The 10,821-nt window shown below is 38.6% G+C and overlaps 1 protein-coding gene across 1 annotated transcript; it reads left to right on the plus strand.

Moving 5' to 3' along the window:
• The first annotated feature begins 46 nt into the window (after positions 1-46).
• Positions 47-9,495, plus strand: LOC113679429 (uncharacterized). Its single transcript, XM_089209893.1, has 8 exons — positions 47-401; positions 2,612-2,822; positions 3,419-3,735; positions 4,262-4,402; positions 4,572-4,894; positions 5,288-6,346; positions 6,967-7,231; positions 8,456-9,495. Exons 1-8 carry the CDS (start codon positions 114-116, stop codon positions 8,858-8,860), a joined length of 3,009 nt encoding a protein of 1,002 aa, XP_089066019.1. The 5' UTR covers positions 47-113; the 3' UTR covers positions 8,861-9,495.
• Positions 9,496-10,821: the final 1,326 nt, after the last annotated feature.

Raw genomic sequence — 10,821 nt, forward strand, 5'->3', positions numbered from 1 at the left:
AATGAGCTCAGCGGAAGGGGACTAAGGATTAGCCTGTGTCTGATTATGTTGCATAGTAGACTTTGCACTTCTCGCTCGAATGCGCACAACAACAATTTGTCTTAAGAATTAAGATGGAATGGTTATGGTTCGTTTTGCTTTATCTCAGCTTTATCCTGATTCCTTTGTTCTACCTTTGGTATAACGGGTATTTTATCTGCAACACCCTTACGCGAGTAAATGGGGATGCATTGGCAGTAAATGTTGTCGACAAAATCGACAACAGCACTAAAGATGAGATTCGAGGTAAAAAGGCGCCTGGTATTTTGTGCAAAGGATTAAAAACGTTGGATGAAACGAAAACAGGCGTAGAAGCTGCTTCGAAGACATCTATTAACAATACCAGACGGAAGGCCGATCAGGTAAGCGTCTCTTAGACAATTGAAGGCCGTTCCTTGAAACTGTAGTGCACTTATTCATTATTTAAACAAAGTAATTGAAATCGAGCCAAACTGAGGAAGCCAGATTTAAATAAGTAACTCAAACACACGACTAATCAGATGAACTGAATTTTGCTACCGTGGCGAAAAAGTAAAGAATAAAAAATTCGAAATGTGTTATTAGGATAATTTTGGCAAACTTACCGAAAAGCGTATGCATCAGAGAAGTTTTTGCAGTGAATATATCAAACAATGCTTTACTGATTCATTATACGTTTCACCTCTGTCAATGATGGATTGTATCGCAGTCACTATATCACGTGTACATTGACATTATTAAACGGGTAAACTTTGAAGGCAACACAAAACATTTGATTTAGTTGTGGTTAGTTTGTGAATGAAAGCAGAAATCGTGCGGATATGTGTGTGTGCAAGGCTATCGTAATTGTAACGAACGTAGACCTCGCCTCAGTAAAATCTTGTTGATCTTCCTGTCAGATCGTTTTTTGTCAGTTGAAATGCACCTTTGGCAAAAAGATATTATATTTTATGTTCAACCTTTGAATAAAATGGGGCTTACTAAAATAATATGTTTCTTAGTAACACGGAGCTACATACCATTGTAAAATGTATTCAGTGAGCGTGACTAACATTTCCTTTGATAAATTTCTTATGTAAATGTACTTCAAAGCTGGATCAGATAGAGCGCCTGTGACATTTAACGTGGTAAACTGTAATGTTGTTTTATTGCCTTGGTAATCAGAGCCGATCATTGTGCTTCGACGATATCAAGAAAGGACAAGTAGTATTCCTTTTAAATTTTCATGCGGGCTGGGTGCCTTTGCCAAAATTAACCCTCTTGACGCCGTAGATGTACTTGAAAATGCCTCTGGAGACCCGGAAAAGTTGACGCCGTAGATGTACTTGAAAATGCCTCTGGAGACCCGGAAAAGTTATTGCCACCAGCTAACCAAGCGATCCTATGTTTAAATTGATGTTTAATACCCGAACTGTACTCGAAGAAGATTTCATACACTTCAACGCGTGGCGGGGTTTAGACAAGAGCGAATTTGTGAAGTGACGGATAACACAAAGGTATTCAGTTGCATGCTGTGCGGCAATTGCCACTCCGAATCTCTTTTGCATCAAGTCGGGTCAGGCCAACGGAAGTAAAGCGTACATTTTATCTTATCAGTCTGCACGACTAAACTTGAGCGGTTAAGATTCAATATTCCCCTCCAGGGAAATACGTGACACATTTTCACGTGCCATATCACAAATTGCGTCTAACTGCTGGTTATATAATTAACAAAGCAAACTAAAACCAACTGCAGGACTGCCATCTGTAGGAAAGTGAAGTTTTCGGTGGCATCTGAAACCGCATGTTTTTGAGAGAGTCGACTATAAAGTGCAGACAGCTCCATGTGTTACATTTGTGATGCATGTCTGACTAATTTGTGACTAAGGATCAACAGGCCGATTCGCTTTATGTGATAAATAAAGAATAATACATTCTGAAAGACTTGGGCACGCGTACATATTGGATTTCTCTTCGAGTGCTCAACTCGATAGCTCACGAGTTAGCGCAGCGAACGAGTGACGTATCGGTTTGATTACGATTAGTTATTACTTACTACAATCACTTATTACTCACTACAATCACTTATTACTTACTACCCAGAAAAGCCGACATTATTTTAAATGAATGAGACAAATTAGGACTTGCAACCCGCGACGTAAAGTGCGTCGGCAGTAAGGCTCAAGGTCCAAGCACGTAACTTGGGTTTTTCTTTTAGTATTTTGGTTTTCTTCCGCCTCTAGGAAATCTTGATCGTCAGTGTCTGTCAGCGATACGAGTTTTTAAGTGTTTTTAGAAGCCATAATCCGACAAAAGTCTCTCCAAACGATCTTGGATTGAGAACGGTGAACGCTTTGCCATTCATTTATCAACCTGACAGAGTAACGTGAAAGGCGAGTGACATGTCAGGAGCTGATTGGCGATATGAAACTTGCGTAAACATTAAAGTTATTTTAAACGATCATCAGCCTTATTAACCTATTTCCAAGAATAAGTATTTTCAGTTTGACTAGCTCTTTATTACATGAACAGGAACAGTCCGGTGGGAGTGGAGGGGGAATACGGCAGGCATTGTCAAAAGATGCCTACAAATAATTCTTATGTGTTCTTCTAGGTTCTTTCTACTCTGTCAGAGGCAAAAATCGAAGACGAACGCAAAAGAAGCCTGCTGCTGGATGAATTTCGCAAAGCCCAAGATTTTTTGAGTCAACTGAATGAGAATCGCTCATTGCCTTTGCTGCAGGTGAATATAACCGAAATTTTAGAGGAAATGAAGCAACATATCAGCCAACTCGAACAGAAGGAATACTATATTCTTGTTGCAGGTAAGTGATGATGGAGAATTTACTCAAAACAACCACATTAGATTTTTTTCCTGGCCTCCAGGCTTATGAAATTCCGCAACTGACAGAGGATTGGCCCATTTCAGAGAGGTTTATAGTATTGTTTCATCTTGGTCAGAAGGAAACTAGCATACCACGCTTGGCGGAAGGCACAAGGATATTAAGCTTGTCCTGTTTCTTTCTTCTTTAATATAACAGACTCTGACAGGACATTGCTAGAGTCAGCTAGAATCAGTCCGAGAGTGGTCAAAGAGAAAAGTTCCACTAAAAGCAAATATTCTTCTCTCAGTTTTCTTTGACCACTCTCTCTAACTGACTCTTATTAACTCTGATTCTCTAACTCTGATCTACCAACTGCTATTTCTATAGTACTTTCTTTAATATTAACTATCGATAGGCATGAGTGGAGGTGCCGGCCAACTGACCTTGAAGGATATTAAAAAGCACTTTCACGAGACTCTCTCGAATAAACAAAACTGTAACTCATGCTTCCAGTCACACAAACAGTTTTAGAAAGTACATCTGGATGAAAGTGTTTTTTGTTTATTTTTGTTTTTGTTTTTGTCTTGTTGTTTTAGGCGAGGCAAGTGCTGGAAAAAGCAGCCTGATAAATCTCATTCTGGGAGAGAGGCTTCTTCCATCTTCCTCACTGAGCACAACTTCCACGCTATGTGAATTGAAGTACGGCGAGGAAAGAAAAATTGTGGCGCACCTCAAAGACACAGATTCGAAAACAGGCCTAACATCGACCATATTTCTTGAGAATCCAACAGAATCTTCAGGGAAAAGCTATCTCCAGCAGATCTCACCTTTTGTCCACGTGAAGGGTGCAGACCGTGGGAAAGGTACAATTTACAAAAAGGTTGAAATCTTCTGGCCTCATCAATTGTTGAAGGTAAGTATTCAGTTAACCGTTAAATGTCTTCTGTAAATCGAAACATTAGGGAAATACTTGAAAGTATGTAATACCCTCCTTTGCCTAGGAACGTCAACTGAGCTAGCCACTAGTGTTGTCTCACAGTTCTTTCCCGTATAAAGTATTCCATAGGTTGATATGGAAAGTTGAACCCCCATCAGTAATCAAGATTTTGGTTTCTCCAATCAGCTATCATGAACATCGAGACCAAACTTGGAGGTTGTTGATTGACAACCTCGTTAGATGAGATGAACTGGCATACATGAACGGGCTGACATTCACTGCAGGATTAAAACTAATAAACTCAACAAAAATGAAAATGCCATGGATCCATATCCAGTCCTACTGTAAATGTCAACCATTTTGAGTGAATAAAAAAATAGGTTCAATCTCCAATAGCAGTTGATAGTTTTCTAGACCTAGATTATACCAAAGAGAACAATTCGAACAATCTAGATGATTGTCTATTGTAGATAATTATTCAGCGTTAATTTCTGTGTTTTAGAAAGGTGTCACTATCATTGATAGTCCTGGTGTTGGAGAATCGGAAGTCATGGACGAAGTAGTGACAGAGTATCTTCCTCAAGCCTTTGGATTTATTTATGTCATCAACAGCGCAAACGCTGGAGGGGTTCAGAAAGACAGGGTAAGTAGCTAGTGCAATGTGGATAGCAGTGAAATTAAAATTTTAGAAAAGAAAAAATAGTATTACAAAGGACGAATCAAAGTGATGATTAAACTTTTAAAGTTGACTATTTTTTTAAGTACTTTGTAGCCATTTTGTGTTAATTGACAACTTTTTGATTAATACAAAGCTTGTATCTTTGCTGAGCGAACTGGGCAAGATATCGCGTGAAAGACAAGAAGAGTTTCCCTCCAAATGTGCTTTGTTCGTATGCAACAAATGGGACCAGATTCCAGAGGACGAAGCCGACGATGTTAAGGCACACATAAAGACCAAGTTAAAAGAGTGGTGGCCTGATCTTATTCCTGAATCCCAGATCACCTACATATCTGTGAAAAATGCTCTCGGTGCTCAGAGCCGTGGAAAGATTAAAACCGACTTCATCACCCTGATGAATGGGATCCGTATTGTTGTTCTAAAATGCATTGAGCAAAGGTTGGGAATTCACTGGAGGTAAGTTCATGCCTACTTTTGATTATGGAATTAGGTGTTATAGTTTTATTGTGGTTATAACTGTTAAACAAAGTCAAATGATTAAAAAAGAGACAGAAACTTTAGATTAGTAACATAAGAAGAACTTTGAATTAATTTTTTATATCACGGTCATCCAAACTCCAACACTAATGGGCAAACTCTTTTCGCGGTCCGAGTTTTAAATCGTATATGTTAAGTAACTTAAAGGATTAAAACGAGCCAGGTCATTTACAATGGGAAATGATCATTACGTTGCTTATTTAGTGATTTGCTGATTATTGCTTTGTATGTACCTAGTTCGTTCTAAAACTACGAGTTATAAAAATACAATCAGAGTTATAATTCTCTTTTCATTTCCTTATTTCCTTACAGATGGCTTGATTTTGTATTTTACCAACTAATTTGTCAAACAAAGATGGTTACGATGAACGCCACTAGAGATCATAAGAAAGTCAACAAGAACATGACCACCATACTTTATCGTCTGGAAGTGCTTGAGAGACAACAAACCCAACTTATTGATAGGATTCGCATAGATATGACAGCCCAAGCCAACGAGGTCGAAACAAAGCTCTGCGAATTTCTCAATTCAGAGGATTTGGGAACACAATTCATCTATCGATTTTACGGATCTGCTCCATCCGTAAGTGAGCTGGACGAAGAACTGCAAGTAATTTTGCAACAGTGGGAAGATAAAAATCACGTATTTGCAAATGCTTTTAGCTTGCCTCTTCAACGATTTTTGGAGCAACACAATTTAGCAAAAATGCAAATCCTGAATCTTCAACGTGACATCTCGGAAGGCGAAGTCTCAATGGCCACACCAATTTACCCACACTGTAAGTTTAGCGCTTCCGTGGTCTTCATTTTTGATCTCTTTGCTGAGAGGCTTGGAATATTCAGGAGTATCTCCGGATCCTTGGGTGGACTCGACACCATTATGCCTATGATGAAGAATTTTACTTCTTCTGTTTGGATGAGAAAGAGCTTTCTTCAGTGTGTTCTAAATGGAGATGCAGCTAAGTCTATGGTAAATAAAATGCTTAAAAAGCATCTGAAACGTTTGGAACAAATTGGAAATCAAGTTCCACAGATGATTCAGGCCAACAAAAAGTTATGTGAAGAACTCCGTGACAACAAGCAATCACACCAAAAGATTATAGAACTGTACGAACCAATTAGGAACTCTGCTTCTGCCATAAGAGGACACCTAGCTGCATTTGGGCTGAGAGAGGCCTGTGCTCACTGCAACGAGGAGTTGCAGTGGAAGGATGATGCATCTGCCTTTCTTGGGTGTGGTATGTTTGCCTCTGTGTACAAAGGGAAGATGAGAAGACATGGATTCGAGCAAAAAGTAGCTGTGAAGGTTTGCCGCAAACCTCTAGACGTCGAAAATGCAAGTCTCGTAGTTGAAGAAATGACCCTTTTGAGGTGAGAAAAAATTCCCCCATTTCCATCTCAATATTCTAATTTTCCCCCAAATTATAATGCCGCGTATCTGGAGTGGGACTTGAGGAAAAATTGAGCATCAACCGTTCGGCTCTTTTTTAATCCTATAATTGAGACAATTGATTGAAATCTTACGCAGCAAGCGCGCCATGATTTCGGAGACTTTCCAATGTATTTGTAGAAACAGAAAGTTTGAATCAAAGGAATTGCGATAAGTGCTGTTGACGTTCATTCATATAGTGAACTGTTATGCTTACTTTTGAAAAGAACCCTTGTTTGGTGGATTACTTCTAAAGGTCTACTCTTTACATTAGGCGTGTCAGAATTTTTAAATTATAAATTAACTTTTTAAGCATAAATTAACTTTTTGGGAGCTTGACTTGCTGCTTTTCGTCGATACCATTTTTTTACCGTAATTGGCAGTAATGTCGCAATCTGATAGGCCAGTTTGTTGTTGTTGATAAGAGTGCAGACCAAGCTAAACTGCTGTCGACTAGTTAACTCTCTCTCAATGTACATACTCTACTGTATGTTGTTTCGCACGGCCAACAAAGCATTTTCGCCCGGCACCATAGTTCATGCGTGATATTTTCCTTTGACAGAAAATTAGATCACCCTCATATTGTCAAGTTTTTTGGGACTGCACTCTTGAAAAAAGAGGACGGTTTAAGGTTGATCTTTGTGATGGAAAGGTGCACAGAAAGCCTCAAAGATCACATCTTCAAGCACCGAGAATCTGTTCCGGGTCTATCCGGAAAAACAGCGGACCTTAGAGTTTGTCGTTGGGCGAAAGAAATCACCGCTGGTCTTCACTTTATGCACGAAGTAGGCATTATCCACAGAGACCTCAAGCTAGAAAACATCTTGGTAGGTACTTACAGCGATCTTGATATTTTTATCGCATCTTGCCAGTCCTTGCAAGTCAATGGAATTGATTAGTCATTTAAAATTATAGTTTTACTTTTCAATCATGGGCATCCAAACTTCTAGAATTTCTGCACAAAATCTCAAAACCAACTGAATCACAGCGGAAAATGTCGCTTCTTGGGTGACACTGCACTTAACCCGTAAAGTTCATTTCCCGAACAAATAATAGAGAATGGTAGTGACTGAAGTATTATGAAATGTGATTGTCAAACAATTGATAAGCGAGATACAAGCCATTTTACCGTACATTGAGTTTTCGTCTTCACAAAATTACGAACCGAAACTTCTCTCAATTACGAATGCGGGAAAACATTTAGTGATTTCCAATCCAATAATAAATATACTTATCACATAAACTGCGGTGTTATACAAGGGTTTCCGGCCCTAAGAAAAGCCGTAACAGCACACGTGAAAAAATATCTATTTTTTCACGTGTTTTAATATAGCCAATCAGCTGCTGACACATCACTCGGCTTTGGCGCCACCCGGTCAGGTTGATAAATGAACAGCAAAGCCTTCACGACTCTCAATACAAGGTAGTTTGTAGGAACTTCCTCGGATTTTGACGGCTAACTCTAAAAAATCCGTATCGCTGACAGACAATGAGGTTCAAACTTTCCTAGAAGGGGAAAAAAACCAATATACGAAAAGAAAAACCGAAAGTTACGTATTCAGTGGCTTTGATGTTGGCATTTCTCGCGGCTGAGAATGAAAATTGACAACTGGAAGCTTTGCCACTGGCCGATCTTGGCCGTTTACCTTAAAGACTTCTTCTTTCGGTAAGGAAGAAGTCAACAAATGAGAATTTTGTAATTGAAAATTACGACTATTTCTGTTTTTGTAATCATGATTCGACGATTTTTCCGTCTTACGAGTTAGCGCCAACGCACTGAACGGTTTTTTATTCGGGGATTGTTGATTCGTTTATTTTCATTCATTAATGAAGTCGGCTTTTCTTGTTAGTAAAGGGCTATTGTGTTTATATGGTAAACAAAATAATACATGGCTGCTTGTATATATGCAATTTCTCTTCTCGTGTCCAACTCGACATCTCACTCGTTCGCTGCACTCACTCGTGAGCTATCGAGTTAAACACTCGAAGAGAAATTCTATATCTACGCGCGCCCGTGTATTATTCTCTATTTGTCTTTGTTTTTATTTAAGCTGTCGGAAGAGGATTCCGTGAGAATAGGTGATGTCGGCGTTTCTAAGGAAGCAAGTAAAGTCAGCGGTACTGTTAAGGGATCTTTTTCGTACATGGCACCTGAGGTGTTCCATTCTAAACTATATGATTTCAAAGCAGACATCTACAGTTTTGGAATAGTGCTTTGGGAGATGTGGTTTGGACGACGAGCATTTGCTGAAGTTGAAGCGTTAAACAATCAACATTTCTTTAGCTTGGTGGATCATGGGCGTCGTCCGAAAGATATCATGGAATTGAAAAAGCCTCCACGCCGCTGGAAAGAACTTATGGAAAGATGCTGGGATAGAGACCCAGAAAAACGTCCCACAGCTGACAATTGTGAGCGAGAAATGACTGAAATCTGCAGTGGATGGACTGGTCATTAGGAAGAACCATGTTCCAAATTATACATAAAGGCTACCGTCAATAATTGCACATATACTTTGCTTATATCACAAGCAAGCAGACAAGTTTAATTAGCATTTTCGAACATCTGTCTTTTTTTAATTTCACATCAAAGGGTGCCAATGGCTAGGACCATTCGTATCACTAACACAAAACAATATTGTTATAACACAATTTTGTTACCATTTTTGGCCTACAAATTAATTTTTACCTCGACCGCCCGCTTAACTAAGATTACGTTTTGTTCCTCGTTGCCGAATCAATAAAAAGAAGGCTGTGGCATGGCTGAACATTACACAACAGCTTGGTATGTCTTTGGCCAAGTATTTGGAAAGAGTAAACAGTTCTTCCTTGGAGATATAAGCAGGTGTTTGTGGAAAGAAGCGAAATGACTAGTGAATTAATGATTTTACAGTTTAAGATGAGTTTCAATCATCTTAATGGTACCAGGTAATTTCTTTGTACAACCATGGAACCATGGTAGTTTTACTCAGGGAAGCAACAATTAAACTGCATTTCATTTCATTTGGATTTAGTTTTGAATGGTGAGATTTTAATTCGGATAAATTTCAAATTCGCGAGTAAACGTGACTCACGCCATCGTCATGCAGATTGATATGTTGTATTATTGACTTTGTTTCTTCCCTACACGTTACATGGAAATCTGTCATCAATTTAAAGTGGCTCCATAGCGTTGTTGGTTTGATTATGACATATGCACTGGCGTTCTTTTCATAGATAATTATTATGTGCTTTCTGCCTTCAAGATCACAAGATTCAGACTGTTATTTTCTGTAGTTGATATCAACATGAACATAAACAGGTTTTCGTTCTTGAGCTAAAACAAAATAAATGAAGGCGCTCGGCTCCAATTACGTCGGTGACATTTTCCACAATTTTCACAGTAAGTGACACTTTTTCCCGTTAATAATTGTGAAATTGAAATAGGAGAGGTTAAACGGGCAGATTCTTCGCTTTTTTTCATTTTTCGTTTTCCCATTCTAACTTGTTCATGACATTTTTCTAATTAATTGGCAACATAAAGGGCATAAATATGTTAAACGTTCTGCCAAATTTTCGGTAATTCAATCATAAGAAACGCGATAAATCTTATTCGGAAGATTTCTTTTCTTTTTAATCCCAAAATATTTCGTTATCGAATAGAACTTAGCCAAGATCGATCGGTATCTGAGCATGGGTATACTTCCGAATCTTGCGCGGTCAAAAACTCTATGGAGCTTCCTTAAATCGAATCACAATAGTACTGTTACAATGCTGAAAGTAAACACCAGAGCGGGAAAACGAAACCTTTGGAAAGTTAATCTGCGTGAAAAATTGCTATCGAAAGTTTTCTATGCCTTATTAATTTGTTCGGAGCGATTCTAGAAAAATAACATGTAAATGCAGTTTGACTTACATGTTTGTAAGTTCATTATTCTAAGGCAGAAGTGTCAGCTCCAGCTCGAGGGTTTGCTTTTACGGGCTGCTATCTTTTTTTCATTGCTTTAACTTGAACATAGATTTTGTTTTAGAATGTACGTACCTCAAGTATATGTATACCAATTTTTTGTGGAGTAAAAGCCTTCCCAAGGCTTGATTCAGATATAAATTGTCCTGTTGTATGTATGCATATAACTTTGTTTGTAAAGAAATAGTCGGCGCTGTCTTATTCGGCTCTCCTAAATCTAAATGTAACATTTTGTATCGGATATCCCTCCTGATTTAAAAAAAGTGATATGTACATTCTGATAAAATTATTTACCTTCGAGAACAAGTCCACCATCTGAAGCATTTTTCTCGACAAGGAGTTACCCGTGTTTTTGTTGCTCGTATTGCAGTTATCAGAGGAGAACTCAAGAAAAAAATATTGATGTCGATGTTTCAAAACTCTCGGGGATCCTTGTCTACATGTCACCGGAGGTATTTCAGTCGAAATTAGACG

This window comes from Pocillopora damicornis, chromosome 6, assembly GCF_964200805.1.
Source record: "Pocillopora damicornis chromosome 6, jaPocDami1.2, whole genome shotgun sequence".
Classification (NCBI taxonomy): Eukaryota; Metazoa; Cnidaria; class Anthozoa; order Scleractinia; family Pocilloporidae; genus Pocillopora; species Pocillopora damicornis.

Excerpts from the sequence above, each read along its gene's own strand:
- LOC113679429 (XM_089209893.1), top strand. The coding sequence starts at position 114 with ATGGAATGGTTATGGTTCGTTTTGCTTTATCTCAGCTTTATCCTGATT. Across the intron at positions 402-2,611 it reads CCAGACGGAAGGCCGATCAG|GTTCTTTCTACTCTGTCAGA; the intron begins GTAAGCGTCTCT and ends GTGTTCTTCTAG. Across the intron at positions 2,823-3,418 it reads ATACTATATTCTTGTTGCAG|GCGAGGCAAGTGCTGGAAAA; the intron begins GTAAGTGATGAT and ends TTGTTGTTTTAG.